Source organism: Hakea prostrata, chromosome 11 (genome assembly GCF_041222555.1).
Source record: "Hakea prostrata isolate BN-2017 chromosome 11, UWA_Hpros_2, whole genome shotgun sequence".
Classification (NCBI taxonomy): domain Eukaryota; kingdom Viridiplantae; phylum Streptophyta; class Magnoliopsida; order Proteales; family Proteaceae; genus Hakea; species Hakea prostrata.
Genome location: NC_142610.1, coordinates 25,158,239 through 25,172,841, shown reverse-complemented (window position 1 = coordinate 25,172,841; position 14,603 = coordinate 25,158,239). Strand labels below are relative to the sequence as shown.

The following is a 14,603-nucleotide window of genomic DNA, read 5'->3' as shown; positions in this document are numbered from 1 at the left end:
TTGAATCTTTAAAGCTGATGGAACAAAAAGGGAAGTAGGCTTCCAAAGAGCGGAGAAATGCTATATTGGGAACAGGGGAAAACCAACGCTGGGGTTTGTTTTCGTTTTCGTTTTCGTTTTCGTTTTCGTTTTCGTTTGGAGCGGGGGAGGACCTAGAGTGAAGTCACCATCCGTGGCTCCACCATTGGCTCCACCATTTCCAATTTTCCGTTTTCAATTAACGCGTTTTTCCTTTCTCTTGTCTGCACCTTCTTTCACTTCAGTCTTTCTTTCAAACTTTTTGACTGTTAATCAGTCAGACAACAAGTCCAACAGCAAATAAAGTAAAGCATACTAGAAAGAGTAGTAGAGTAGACAAGCATTCGCCACCAGTTCCTTACTTCCTTATCATTGCTCGATAACAAGAATAATAATAATATGGGTGTCGATGCTTATTTGGTGCTGTATTTGTTGTAGCATTATTTTTAAGGGTATATTGGGCTTGACCCATCCCTTACTCAGGATGATCCTGTCTATTGCATGTATGACAGTTTGGTCACTTTTCCACTCCTTGGTTTAGTGTGAACCTTGTGCTTTCATGCAGCTGTGTGTATTTTTCTTTCTTTAATGAATGAATTATTGTTTACCAAAAAAAAAAAAAACAAGAATAATAATAATAAGTACCTAACTATTGTTTATGTTATGTTTATCACCAAGAAAAGTCTCCCAACCCCAGGCGAGACGTTTCAGAGAAGAGAAGAGGCCCCATGGCCCCATGGCCCCATGGCTGGCTGCTGATGACTTTTCAATAATGTAAGGTGTGTGGAAGACTAGAGAGAAGACTCGAGATGGAAGTCTAAGTCTTGCTTTGCCGTTCAATTGGTAAAGACTGATTGTTTTGTTTAATTAGCTTACGCTTCCACAATTGATCATTCATTCATGGGCGTCGATATCATATAGGAAAACCCTATCTATCTATCAGCTTTCCGGTCAACTAGCGCCTTAATTGGTTCGTCTTTCCTGGCAGTGGCGATTACAAATACATTATATGGATGGTTAGGGAAGAAAAAATAAATAAAAAATCGGAGGATTGTTTGTGCTGCTAAACAATCTTTAGATTGAGATTGTTTGTAAATCCTTTTCCATCGGAATGGGTTCTTCTCATCTCTGGGTTATTCTTTTCTTCTTCTTACTAATTGCTTCACAGCAGCTCTCAGTCCGATCAGCTGAAGATTACCAGTACGGAAGCTGTGCTGACTACCAGTACTCCTCCTTCGACTGTAGGAATTTGAGCACCCACAACTTCTTCTCTGATTCCCTAGAGGAGGAATGTGGGCTAGGCATCATTCATTGTGTGGACAAGTCGCCTGTACTTACTATTTCTAAGGATGATGATCCACACAGGTTTGAGGTCAAGAGCATCGACTACTCTGATAATACGATTGTAGTTCATGACCGAGATTTCACGAAATTCATAGGACAGAACAAGTGCGATGCCCTTTACAATTTCTCTCTCCCACGGCCTTCCTCCTCTTCCGTTCCAATTTCCTTCCAATTGATACAGCAGCCTCCTCAGAATAATATTACCTTTGGAATTTGCAATTACACCCACGACACACCCCCCCAACACGATTACAATCAAGGCCGGGATGGTGTCAGATTCTGCGGAGAGAATCGTGTTCTGCACTTCTTCAATCAACAAACCCCAGGAAAAGAGTTACTCCATCTAGATGGCTGCAAATTGGTGGATTTTCCAGCAAATTTGTCGGTGCAGGCGAATGACCTTTTCGATCGGTTGTCTAAAGGGTTCCGTCTTCAGTGGCAACTTAAAGCAGCCTGCCGAGAGTGTCCAAGGAACAATGCTCTCTGTTTGAAAGATAACCAAGGACAACTCCTCCGTTGTGAGAATGAAAATCAAGGTAAACAAGATGCACAAAATTGTACTGTAATTAGCAAATATTTTAAATGCATGTCTTCCATCTGAAATCTGTCTCCTTGGTTCTTCAACATCCCAATGCCCTTTTGGATGCTTCTTTGATTCTTGTCCCGTGCGATATATATATATATATATCAATGATACCTCCTAACTCTAAACTAATGCTGTGTGTAATTTGTAGGAAGTGTCGCAGACACAAACAACTCAAACAAGTCGACGGTGAAGAAGAAAATTATAATAACAGGTAGTATTTAAGTTTCCATCTCTTTGAATCATGAAGTTGCAGTTTACCTTGGTTGGTTGCTGTCAAGTCATTAGAAAAATATCTGAAAACTCTCCTCTCTCTCCTTGGTTATCTTATCAGGCGTCGTCTCAGGAGTTGGGGGGTTACTCCTTATTTGCCTAGTAGTATTCTTTCTCCTCTACAATCGACACCGCCGGAAAGGAGCCGGTTTTGCCCTTTTCAAGACCAGAAACTTGTCTTCGTCTTTATCCCCTCTCTCTGCAGCCATCCCTTCCTATTCCAACTATGGGGTCCCCGTCTTCACCTACGAAGAGCTCGAAGAAGCCACTAGCCTCTTTGATTCCAATCAAGAACTCGGCGATGGAGGATTCGGCACTGTATACTACGGTAAGCACAAACCAAACCAAAGCAAAGCAAAGCAAAACAACAACAAGAAATACTCTTTCTTCCTTCTTCCGTTTTCTTCTTCACTTCACACAGGAAATTACATTTGATGCAAACCACCCAGTTTTCCTTGTTTTCCAAAATCCCTAAACAGGGAAGCTACGGGATGGACGAGAGGTTGCGGTGAAGCGACTCTATGAGAACAACTGCAAGCGAGTCGAGCAGTTCATGAATGAAATCGGAATCCTCGCCCGTTTGCGGCACCCGAACCTCGTCACTCTCTATGGCTGCACTTCACGTCACAGCCGCGAACTCCTACTGGTTTACGAATTCATCCCCAATGGAACCGTTGCGGATCATCTCCATGGAGACAGAGCAGATTTTAGCTTTCTTCTATGGCCGACTCGATTAAGCATAGCCATAGAGACAGCGCAAGCACTCGCATTCCTCCATGTTTCTGGTATCGTTCACCGTGACGTGAAGACTAACAACATCCTCCTCTGCCAAAATTTCCAAGTGAAAGTTGCAGATTTTGGGTTATCTCGACTCTTCCCAACCGATGTTACCCACATCTCCACGGGTCCACAGGGGACTCCAGGCTACGTGGATCCAGAGTATCACCAGTGCTACAGGCTTACAGAAAAGAGCGATGTTTATAGTTTTGGAGTGGTCTTGATTGAGCTCATATCGTCATTGCCCGCTGTAGATATCACTAGGCATCGCCATGAGATTAACTTGGCTAACTTGGCAATCAACAAGATTCAGAATCAAGCTGTGGATGAGCTGATTGATCGGCGACTGGGATATGAAACCAATGTGGAAGTCAAGGCAATGACGACATCGGTGGCGGCTTTAGCATTTAGGTGTATACAATATGAGAGGGAATTGAGGCCTTCCATGTTTGAGGTGTTGGAAGTGCTTAAGGGAATCCAGAATGAGGACTACCTGAATAACAGGGGAGATATTCCCATGGAATTTGCAGTAGCTGAAGGGGCCTCGAAGAATACTAGTACTGATACTCCAGTAACTCAACCACCGCTACGGTCGGCCCCAGCAGTTTCTCCCAATTCTTTGAATTGATTAGTGGGCGAGGAAAGGAATTATTAGTTCTCTGGTGCATATTAGACAACAACTCGGATTCTGCACGCAACCACTATGTACACATCAATTTCATTTCTCATTCATTGTGGTAATATTTTTGCGGCTGTTTATGCTGCTATCTCTATGGTTCCGTCCACGATTTGCTGTTTGCTTCTCTCTGGTACAATATTAGTAAAGCTGATATGGTCTGCACATACATAAATAAAGGCATAAAGTAGCGAAGGTACCACTATTGTATGAGTCTTAATATTGGATAACTCAGAAATGACCTAGCTCATGAACTCCCCCCAAGGCAATGTCAAGACTAGAACGCAAAATTTCAGTACCAAACACCTAGTACAAGGTGAGTATGTAGTGTTTTTGGATCCAAAAAATATACTCTTAAGACCAAGTTCCTGAACTTATTATGGCATATAAATACAGAAGAAAGGGAAAAAATAAAAAGCGAAAGAAAACCATTTCGAAACCTCCCACGTCTGATGAATTCTGATTTTTCCTCCCTGATAGTTTTAGCAACGGTGAGACAGCTAGGAAGAAAAAGGGAAGGCATATATAGCATCCCTCCCTTGAACTCTATGGCTTGACATCAAGTGGTGCTCTTACATCTTCCATCATACATTATGTGTATCTATCTTTCCCCTTAAAAAAAGACATATCTTATATATATCCAAGGTACCTCTACCCTTAAAATGATTGTCCTCATCCTTTACAAAATTAAAATTACCAATTCCAATTGGATTCGAAAACTGGAATTGGTAACCGGAAATTGTAAATTGAAAAAAAAAGAAGACAATCACCAATCAATATTCGGATAGTTTATTGACTCGGATTATTATCGGTTATCCAATAAAATGTTGGATTCGAATTCGGATGCCTTTTTTAAATTTCTACCGGATTCAGATAGTGGTTTTGTTAATTGGATTCGGATTCGAATACTGATGTTTCTGAACCGAATCCAATCCGTTTACAGATCTATCTACCTTCCATGTGTCTTAGGATAAATGAAACATTTTAAATAGAATAACATAGACATATATATATATATATATATATATATATATATATATATGGAATGACGCGTTTAATACACCACCGACACATCATTCAGTCTTTACCAAGAAAAAAATATACATACCCATTAACCTCCTTGGAACTATTTTCGCAGAGGACACCTTTGGGTCTGGGTGCTACACCGGTGGGTACTCTTTTTAAGGATTTTGTTTTGGCCCTGTCCGATATATTTACAAAACTCTTCAATTCAAAAAGTACAATCGTCGGATCAAGATCTCGATCTGGATCGAACTACAGTCCTACTCCTACTCTTAATAATCTCAGCCACAACTTACCAAAATAATAATAATAATAATCTCAGCCACAATAATTGGAATTGAACAATCAATCCCACCGTATACTTCACGCATGGCTATGTGATGACGTGTATCACACCACTTATGGTGGTGGTTCTTGCAGAAGATCTGTCTGGGATTGTTGACCGGTCCTGAAGAATCAAGTCTTCTAGCTAGGTGGTCAATTGTAATGAAATTGGTGACATATGCTGTTGGCTGGCTGGTATTAGCCTATTAGGATCCAAATGAAACTAGTGGTTTCAAATTATAAATTTTAAAAGTCTAAGTCAATTTGCGTGTTTAGTGGGAAGAATAGGAAAGGACTTGGTCACCCTCAGTGGTGGTGAGAACCCAAGTCCAGAAGACTCTTGAGAGAGGAGAGGAGAGGAGAGGAGAGACTTGCATTGGCAGGCAGATATATGCCCAGCAGCTAGCTAGCTCTAGCTGTTTTGAGCTAATACAGTGCGCGCAGATCGAATGAATCAAAAGATGGGCTCTCGGATATGTCCTTTGCCCTTCAACCCCTTGTCATTAGTTTATGTTTTTTCCTTGTTCCTTGTGATATTGCAGCTTTCTTTTCTCTCGGCTAGAGCACATAAATTTGCAGATATTTGTGGTCGTCACTCCCAACCCTCCTCCTGTGGAAACTTAAACATCAGTTATCCCTTCAGTTTTGGGGGATGCGGATTAGAAACCATCCTTTGTATAAATGATTCCACACGGACCACACCACTGCTTTTCTATGATAAAGAATATAGTACATACGCGGTTCATAGCATCAATTACACCACCAACACCATGTTAGCCCATGACCGGAGGTTCACCGAAGACTGGCAGAGTGATGATGAAAAATGCAAAGCCCTCTTCAACAATTATACAATGCCACCCATTTTCCGTTATCTTTCTGCTCAACTGATAACCCCCAACCTTACTCTAAGAGTATGCAAGCGCCGCTCATCAACTGATGACTGCAAAATTGAAGCCTTACCAGCTGATGATACACCTCCACCTGCATCATCCAGTTTCCAACGCCGGCAATATGACTGCAAACTGGTTCATCTGCCTGTGGATGTGCCAAAAAATTCCACATTCCAACATGGTCATCCGGTTGATCATGTTTCACAATTGCTCTCTAGATCTGTCGGATTTATTCGTCTTCGATGGAGCCTTCCTCAAATATGCCATCAGTGTCAACGGAATAGAACAGTATGTTATGCGCCACACCCAACTTACGATAATCGGTTCTGTATAAATCCCAAGGATGGATGGAATCAAGATAAAGGTAACTGCTGAATACTTTTAGATTAGAACCCCCCCCCCCCCCCATCTCCTCCTTCTTCTTCTTCTTTTCTTCTTAATTTCCCAGTAGTTCATTAATTGAAAAATGTAATTTATTTTTGCACAACAAGAAAGGTAAAATAAGGTTGGAGGTTCTATACTCTTGTGCCATTAGATTATCTTCTAAAGTACGTAGTTTCTAAACTATTTGATATAATTTTATTTTATTTTTATTAATTCCTTTGGCTCATACAGTGTTTTTTTTTTGTTTTTTTTTGGGGTAACTTTTGTTAATGCAGCTTACAAGAGCCAAAAACAGATTATTCAAATTGGTAAGTCACCCTTAATTATACTTTTTATTCTACAAGAGCCAAAAAAAAAAAAAAAAGGCTTCTAATTAATATTCTCCTACTGATCCATTAATCTCAGGTATTCCCGTAGGGGTCGTGGGAGGAATCCTTTTGGCAAGCTTCGTTTTCTTCATCTTCTACAAATATCGGATGGCACAAAACCTTGGCCAAGTCCGCAGATTTATCTCCTTGAAGACAGACCTGGAAAAGGGCAGTACCCACTTTGGAGTAGCAATCTTCTCATACGCAGAGCTTGAGGAAGCCACCAATAATTTCAGTTCTACTAATGAACTCGGAGATGGCGGCTATGGCACTGTTTACCAAGGTAAGGAATAAGATACATCCCATGTCATTAATCAAATTAAGGCAATCTTTATCTTATCCTCCCTACGTACCTAGCTAATCAGTATTCGCTTTCAAGTAAATTAAAATTATGTCCAGACATTTGATGATGAATTGTTCTGTTCGCAATTAGGCAAGCTTCGAGATGGAAGAGTTGTTGCGATCAAGCGCCTTTATCCTAAGAACTCCAATAAGCATCTTGAGAGGTTCATGAATGAAATCGAGATCCTCACTCGTCTGCGTCATCAAAATCTTGTGGTTCTCTATGGGTGTACTTCATACTACAGCCGTGAACTCCTCCTTGTTTATGAGTGCATTCCTAACGGCACTGTTGCTGATCATCTCCATGGGCACAGGATGATGGTTGGATCACTCCCATGGCCTGTCCGGATGAGCATAGCTGTGGAGACTGCAAGTGCACTATCCTACCTTCACGCTTCTGGTATCATACACCGTGATGTGAAGACAAGAAATATCCTCCTTGACAATCACTTCCACGTGAAAGTTGCGGATTTTGGGCTATGCTGCTTGTTCCCTATTGATGCTTCCTACATTTCCACTGCTCCTCAAGGGACTCCAGGCTATGTTGATCCTGAGTATCACCGATCCTACCAACTTACAAACAAGAGTGATGTATATAGTTTCGGGGTGGTCTTGATTGAGCTTATATCATCCAAGCCCGCTGTAGATATCACTAGGCATCAAGACGAAATTAATTTGGCAAACATGGCACTTAACAAGATCCAAAATGGAGCATTGCAAGAGTTGGTTGATCCATGCCTTGGGTTTGAAACAGATTGCAATACAAGGACGACGGTAACAGTTGTTGCGGAGTTAGCATTTCGTTGTCTCCAACAGGAGAGGGAGTTGAGGCCTTCCATGGATGAGGTACTGGAGATTTTAACAGCAAGTGTGGTTGATAAGGACTACAAAATGGATAACGCTGCAAAGGTTGTTGACAATATTATAGCAAGTTATGATGTGGAATCACTCAAAAATACACCACCATCAGCAGCAGCTTCGCCAGATTTTACAACTACTAATCAATTGATCAGCGAGCAACAGATACCAAGTACCAATATTGGTTAAATTGGAGGTTTTAGTAGTTTTTTTTTTTTCTTTTCCTATTACATTTATACTCCTAGAATTTATTAGGTAGTTCACTTTAATCAATAGTATTTGCCAGGAACAATAGTGGTGGTTTTAGTTCAGGGGTAGATAAAATGCTCTCGAAATAAAAGAAGATTTTTATTAGTGTTTTGAAAGAATAGGTCATGGCTTCCCAATATGAGAGTACAAATTTGAACTAGTTGTAGGACCCAAATGGTTCCAACTTCCAAACTCTGTCAAAGTCAATTTACGTGGAGTTTGGAGATACCCAGCTCGATCAGCAAATCCAAGATGACCAGGTATTAATTAAATCTCTGTCGTTTGGTTAATTTCTAACCTTCAAAGGCTCCTTAATTTGTTATTGCCTTTCTTTTGTTTTGGTAAGAAGACACTTGATTGAAAGGAAAATCTACAATTACAACTTATAGAAAGAAAATCAAATAATATAAATAGCCTAATAGGGGGTGTGTACATATAAAAAAACATCTTGAGTTAGTGCTCCTTCCTTGGCCAACGTGTTAGTTACGAAGTTGGCTTCTCTTGGAACATGATTGAATGAAATAAATTCAAATGATGCTGCCAGAATGCTAATGTCTTTGATAATAGGATAAAGTTTCCAAGACACCTCTTGGGGGTACTTTTGAATGATAATAATCAATGCCTGATTATCACTCTCCATCATTATTCTTATCACTTGAAAATCATGCGCCCATAACATTGTCTTTCTCATTGCCAATGTTTCCAAAGTAATAATATCTTGAGATATTGATCCCTGTCCAAATCCAAGTAACATTTTTCCAAACTGGTTCATAGCAATGCGGCCATATCCTGCTTGCCTCTACTCCTGATATAATAAGCCATCCACATTGATTTTTATAAAGTGGGGAGGGGGGGGGGGCTATCCATTTGATAATCCCATAAGTTGTAGAAGACACAAGAACTCGAGGCTGAGGAGAGTGGTAAAACTGTAGGCCCTTCCAAATCTTGAAACATAGCTGTGCTGGTTGAGAGTGTTGTTACCTTTCACTTCTTCATTATTACACTGGACCTTCATCTCACCTTAGATAGAGCAATTCAATTCTCAAAGTAAAGTTTTCGATTGAAACTAGTTCTGTGGAATGGTAAACATCAGCTATCACAAGAATGAGCAAGAACCTTGAAAGATCAAGAACACACTAAATGAGATCCGTTTGCTAAAACTGAAGTTTGATTTTATCTCCTTCACCCATACATTAAGAGAAGGAAATCATGATGCTGATAAATTAGCCTCCCTTGCTGCCTCTCACCATTCTACTAACTTTATTTCTTCTATCCCCCCATATTACATTGCAGTTTGTAGTTTGATGCCACTGGATGTTCCTTCCCTAGAGGTTTCAATTTCAAATAAATGCCACATTTTACCAAAAAAAAAAAATCAGCTATCAATTTATTCGTTGTGCATGTAAATGGTTCTACTTCTACTTCCACATGCATCAGATATCTATCACCCCGAGGAGATGGAACGAAGAAAGTACATATATATGAAGTCCAAAGCATCAATAAATGTAATATCCCCATGAACAATTTTACTATGACATGCATTATGTAGTATCATGTGTCTTTGGTTTACCATCTAAACAGATCGTCGTTAATTAATATAACTCTTATTTTAATTTTAATTTTAATTTTTTAATAATATAACACATTAAACTGTAGGAACTGTTAAATGATTCAGATTCATTCGAACCATGCAGTTTCTCGCGATCAAATTAAAGAGTCAAGCCTTGTCGGTGAATTGAAAGTTCAGATCATTAAAAATGGGATGTATCTCTATTTGATTTCGACAGGTTAATGATCATGTATATTTTTAATTTCCCAATTACAGAAGAAAAGAAGAATAAAAAAAATACATAAGAGTTTTGTCTTACCTGGATCAATTTTGTTTTTCATGAAAAAAACATTTTAAATAGGACAAAACTCGTATCTCGTGGATTTGGTTTTGAATTGAGTTGGATTTTATTAAAGTAATACAATAAAAATCAATTGGAACGGTACGTACGTTGTGAGTGTTGTGACTTGTGAGTGACGGAAACCGGCCGGATTAAATTAAATTCGATTAAAATTGACAAGAAACGGACCGGGAGAAAGGTTGGACCGATCCAAGTGTAATGGTGGTCCGTTTCAAATCGACAAGAAACGGGCCGGGAGAATTGAAAGATTAAAACCATAAATTTCTTACCGGATTCACCAGACCAAAGCAAATCGAATCCATGGAAATAGATGCCAGCCAAATAATTTCCACTTGGGATCCTTGCTTGCTTAGAGATCAATCTATCGGAATTGTCAAATAGCTTCTTTTATAAGAATGAATATACGAAGAGCTAGCTAGTTTGGTTTAGTTTAGTTTAGAGAGTTGAAATTAAAGAGATCTTGCTAGGCCAGTTGATGCCTAGCTTGTTTGTTGGTACTTGGTAGTTCAATTAATTTTGCAAGGGATACGATGCTCCGCTTGCCCTTGAATGGCTTCCTTGACGTTCTTCTCTTCCTGGTAACGTCGACGTTGCATCTTTCTTATCATTCTTCAGCTAGATTAGATTCACAATTGTCATATTGTGGGGATCAGGAGCTCTGCGGTGAGGTAAACGTCAGTTATCCCTTCTTCATCAACAACTGGGGCTGTGGACTAGAACGCTTTGATTGTTCAAATGTTTCCACTGCACTGGTGATCGATTCCTCGGATCAGAAGAATGATGAAAATGATGTGTTTGAGGTTCACAGCATCGACTACAGCAGCAAGACGCTATTAGCTCATTACCTGAGGTTTACCAAACCAGACTTGCTCAACGATAATGACAAATGCAAGTTCCTCTTCAACAATTTTACCACCATGCCGACTGTTTTTCATATTCTTTCAGTTCAGGTGATAAGCCCCAATCTTACACTAAGAGTCTGCAATGACATCGATCATTGCAAAGTTGAGGCATTACCAGATGTAACAGTAGATGATGGACCTGCGCTTTCACCCGTTAATAATGCTCGGGATGATCTTCGTGGCTCTCCGTCTCACTGCAAACTGGTTCAGGTTCCAATGGATATTGTGCTACCTACCTCAATATTCCAATATGGCCCTGTTCATCCTGTCTCGAAATTATTTACCGTTGGGTTTCGTCTTCGCTGGATCCTACCCGAACCATGTCATCATTGCGAAAAGAATGGAACCTTGTGTGTCTGCTACGACGATGAAAATGTGATCTGTTCAAATATAGAAGATGGATTGAACCCAGTTAAAGGTATGTAGTAACTGCTAATGGCTCCCCTCAGATCGAGTAGTAGAACCCTTTTAATTCTTTAAACATCTTTGGTTCGTTTTGTCGATCATGGGTATTTTTTGTGGATTATATTTGGGTCATCGTCATCAATTAGTTTATCTCCTAACCTTCACTGTCTACTAAGCTAAAGGAAGTGATTTTTGCTTAACGATGCAGGAAACACGACCCAAACACCGTTCATCGGAATAGGTAATTTATTCTACACCATAATGCGACATGAATTTTTCTTTTTTTAGGGGATCAAAATTATGCGACATGATCAAAGCTTCAAAAATTAACTTCCTGCAACTCTCTCTCTCTCTCTGTCTCTCTCTCTGTCTGTCTTTTGGTCTTTTATTTGGCTAGCTTATATATTTTTAATCCAAAACTCATGTCGATCAACACCCAAGTTAGTCAGATTCATAGCACAGGGAGTTAATGAAAAGTTTCTAAGTATGTTCTTTATCCATTCTTAGGTATTCCAGCAGGAATCGCAGCAGGAATTCTTTTGGCAAGCTTATTTGGCTTCGTAATCTACAAATACCAGACCAAAGACAAGCATAAAGTACGCCGCAGCTTCTCCTTGAAGGCGGACCCGGAAATGAGAGGCATCCATTTTGGATTCCCCATCTTCTCCTTTACTGAGCTCCGGGAGGCAACCAATAATTTCAGTTCTGATAATGAACTCGGAGGTGGTGGCTCCGGTACTGTATTTTATGGTAAGTTATTATAAAGAAGAAATTAAACCCCCCCCCCCCCCCCCAACCCAATGTTAACGTTCCTCTCCTCCCTGCTGAAATTTTTGTGAAATATATTAGTGCTTGATATATCATCCAGAAGTCTTTTAGAGTTGATTCTCCACGTACCTAATGCTTTACAGTTTTGTAGATTAAATACTAAGACTTTGTGGGCAATCCAGCATTAGCATTTAACACGGTAGGAAAGCCTGTTTGCTTGTTGTCCTCTTTAAGATGTATATAATATATGTTCACTTGCATATCCGTAGGGAGTTTTGAGATGTATTTATTCTAATATAACTGCTTATGTCAATTATCTAATATGACATTGGATGTGTCCTAGCTAGTTAGTATTCTATTGCATGGGTCGTATGTTTCCATTGAAACTCAGGGGAGAGCTCGTGGGTTCAACCCTTGTGGACGGCATTTCCAGTATATATGTCTCCCCATTAATTGAAACTCTTTAGACTTTTGGTTAGAATATTCCTAAGTACAGTTACTTTAATTATATATGTACATGTTGATGACTAGTATCTATGCTTTGACATGCATTTAATGGTTATGTTTTTATTCATAATTAGGTAAGCTCAAAGATGGACGGGATGTGGCAATAAAACGACTCTACCATCACAACTACAAAGATGTTGAGCGATTTATGAATGAAATCAACATCCTCACTCATTTGCGCCATCAAAACATTGTAACTCTTTATGGGGGTACTTCATACCGTAGCCATGAACTTCTCCTTGTTTATGAGTTCATTTCGAATGGCACTGTTGCTCATCATCTCCATGGTGATAGAAGGAATGATGGAGCGCTCCCATGGCTTGTCCGCATGAGCATCGCCATAGAGACTGCAAGTGCACTGTTCTACCTTCATGCTTCTGATATCATACACCGTGATGTGAAAACAAGCAATATCCTTGTTGACAATCATTTCCATGTAAAGGTGGCAGATTTTGGGCTATGCCGTCCTTTCCCTAATGATGCCTCCCATGTCTCCACTGCTCCTCAAGGGACTCCAGGTTACGTTGATCCTGAGTATCACCGTTGCTACCAACTTACAAACAAGAGTGATGTTTACAGCTTTGGGGTGGTCTTGATTGAGCTCGTGTCATCCAAGCCTGTTATAGACATTAGTAGGCATCGAGACGAGATTAATTTGGCAAACTTGGCAGTGAACAAGATTCAAGACGGAGCTTTACAAGATTTAGTCGACCCAAGCCTTGGTTTTGAATCGGATCTTGCAACAAAGAGGACAGTTACACTTGTTGCCCAGTTAGCAGTTCGTTGTCTCCAACATGAGAAAGAATTGAGACCTTCAATGGACCAAGTATTGGAAATCTTAATAGCAATTAAAAATGAGGAATATAATTAAGCGGGTTGGATGATATATATACATATATGATGCAAATTAAGCTGCTAGCTAGCTATATATAATTGAGGTCATGCCTCATGCCTCATGCTGAGTAGTAGTAGACTACATCTAATAGCTAGCTAGTTAGTGCTTGAATTTCTTTTCCACATGAGAAGAAATTAAATATATAGTAGTGTGATCGATGGCTAGTTTCATAAATCCAAACCCACTTTGTGTGATTTTGTTTAATGAACATATCAAAGTAAGGACTCTTTACTTTAAAACAAAACTCCAAGTGTCTAATCATCTGGCTACTTTTTCTTTCTTTCTTTCTTTTTCTTCAACAATATTCGTTTTATTAGTACAGGGATGGATCTTTCTTCAACCATTCAATTATTATTATTTTGGTAATTAAGAACGATTCAATTATCGAAGCCCACAAATACGGGTTATATATAAATGGCTTCCATATCCTATATTGGGTGGGTGATGCACTGATGCGGGCCTGGCATGCAAATAGAGTTTAGTGATTGAAACACCTAAAAAAAAATTTTTTTATTTTATTTTATTTTGAGATAGAGTTTAGTGATTGCGCAGCAATGAAGTTAAGTCCATTCCTTTTCATCCATATATCAAAAAAAGAAAAAAAAAAAAAAAAATAAATAAATAAAGATAAAATGATGCATTGAGATGTGGTTTATCGCCTGGCAGGACCACCAGGATTGAAGTGCAGTGTGCAGTGTGCCGTTGCGTAGAGATTTGGTTGATGAGAGTGGTGACCCGTGACTGACTCCGTGAGTCGTGAGAGAAATGGGCCAATGGGCAATTCTGTGGGTGGCACTGGGCACTGGCCCACTGGCCCACTGGACCGAGTCGGTCAAGACTTTCTCGATCGGAATTTGTTGCGTTGCGTAGCGGTGCGTAGAGATGGGGTTTACTCGTACTCGTACTCGTACTCGTTAGCCGGGTTGGACTTGGACCACTATAATTAATTAATTTAATTAATAGCATATTTTGTTTTCCCTTTCTCATTGGGATTAAATTAATTAAACAGGATTATGGTGGGTGGTCAGGTCAAACCACTACGATTGGCTGCCTGCCTGTTTATTCGATCTCGACGATGCAACGACTCATGACCTTCACCAGATGGAT

General features: G+C 39.8%; 3 protein-coding genes across 4 annotated transcripts; all 3 read left to right on the top strand.

Moving 5' to 3' along the window:
* The first annotated feature begins 852 nt into the window (after positions 1 to 852).
* Positions 853 to 4,043, top strand: LOC149001085 (LEAF RUST 10 DISEASE-RESISTANCE LOCUS RECEPTOR-LIKE PROTEIN KINASE-like 1.1). Its single transcript, XM_089140744.1, has 4 exons — positions 853 to 1,898; positions 2,097 to 2,159; positions 2,280 to 2,546; positions 2,698 to 4,043. Exons 1-4 carry the CDS (start codon positions 1,130 to 1,132, stop codon positions 3,621 to 3,623), a joined length of 2,025 nt encoding a protein of 674 aa, XP_088996870.1. The 5' UTR covers positions 853 to 1,129; the 3' UTR covers positions 3,624 to 4,043.
* Positions 4,044 to 5,270: 1,227 nt separating this feature from the next.
* On the top strand, positions 5,271 to 8,228 carry LOC149001084 (LEAF RUST 10 DISEASE-RESISTANCE LOCUS RECEPTOR-LIKE PROTEIN KINASE-like 1.2). 2 transcript variants are annotated; one of them, XM_089140743.1, is made up of 4 exons: positions 5,271 to 6,272; positions 6,568 to 6,600; positions 6,710 to 6,943; positions 7,094 to 8,228. In XM_089140743.1, exons 1-4 carry the CDS (start codon positions 5,468 to 5,470, stop codon positions 8,047 to 8,049), a joined length of 2,028 nt encoding a protein of 675 aa, XP_088996869.1. In that variant the 5' UTR covers positions 5,271 to 5,467; the 3' UTR covers positions 8,050 to 8,228. The 2 variants fall into 2 exon arrangements, with proteins under 2 accessions (XP_088996869.1, XP_088996867.1); XM_089140741.1 differs by having other exon boundaries at positions 6,698 to 6,943.
* A 2,232-nt stretch (positions 8,229 to 10,460) lies between these two features.
* Positions 10,461 to 13,494, top strand: LOC149001083 (LEAF RUST 10 DISEASE-RESISTANCE LOCUS RECEPTOR-LIKE PROTEIN KINASE-like 1.1). The gene is made up of 4 exons (XM_089140747.1): positions 10,461 to 11,339; positions 11,535 to 11,567; positions 11,834 to 12,076; positions 12,676 to 13,494. Exons 1-4 carry the CDS (start codon positions 10,550 to 10,552, stop codon positions 13,470 to 13,472), a joined length of 1,863 nt encoding a protein of 620 aa, XP_088996873.1. The 5' UTR covers positions 10,461 to 10,549; the 3' UTR covers positions 13,473 to 13,494.
* The last annotated feature ends 1,109 nt before the right edge of the window (positions 13,495 to 14,603 follow it).

What these genes read in the sequence shown, in the direction of transcription:
- LOC149001083 (XM_089140747.1), top strand. Translation starts at nt 10,550, where the DNA reads ATGCTCCGCTTGCCCTTGAATGGCTTCCTTGACGTTCTTCTCTTCCTG. An exon ending in TGGATTGAACCCAGTTAAAG is followed by an intron (nt 11,340 to 11,534) that starts GTATGTAGTAAC and finishes TTAACGATGCAG; the next exon opens with GAAACACGACCCAAACACCG. An exon ending in AACACCGTTCATCGGAATAG is followed by an intron (nt 11,568 to 11,833) that starts GTAATTTATTCT and finishes ATCCATTCTTAG; the next exon opens with GTATTCCAGCAGGAATCGCA.
- LOC149001084 (XM_089140741.1), top strand. Translation starts at nt 5,468, where the DNA reads ATGAATCAAAAGATGGGCTCTCGGATATGTCCTTTGCCCTTCAACCCC. An exon ending in TGGATGGAATCAAGATAAAG is followed by an intron (nt 6,273 to 6,567) that starts GTAACTGCTGAA and finishes TTGTTAATGCAG; the next exon opens with CTTACAAGAGCCAAAAACAG. An exon ending in AAAACAGATTATTCAAATTG is followed by an intron (nt 6,601 to 6,697) that starts GTAAGTCACCCT and finishes CATTAATCTCAG; the next exon opens with GTATTCCCGTAGGGGTCGTG.
- LOC149001085 (XM_089140744.1), top strand. Translation starts at nt 1,130, where the DNA reads ATGGGTTCTTCTCATCTCTGGGTTATTCTTTTCTTCTTCTTACTAATT. An exon ending in TTGTGAGAATGAAAATCAAG is followed by an intron (nt 1,899 to 2,096) that starts GTAAACAAGATG and finishes TGTAATTTGTAG; the next exon opens with GAAGTGTCGCAGACACAAAC. An exon ending in GAAGAAAATTATAATAACAG is followed by an intron (nt 2,160 to 2,279) that starts GTAGTATTTAAG and finishes TTATCTTATCAG; the next exon opens with GCGTCGTCTCAGGAGTTGGG.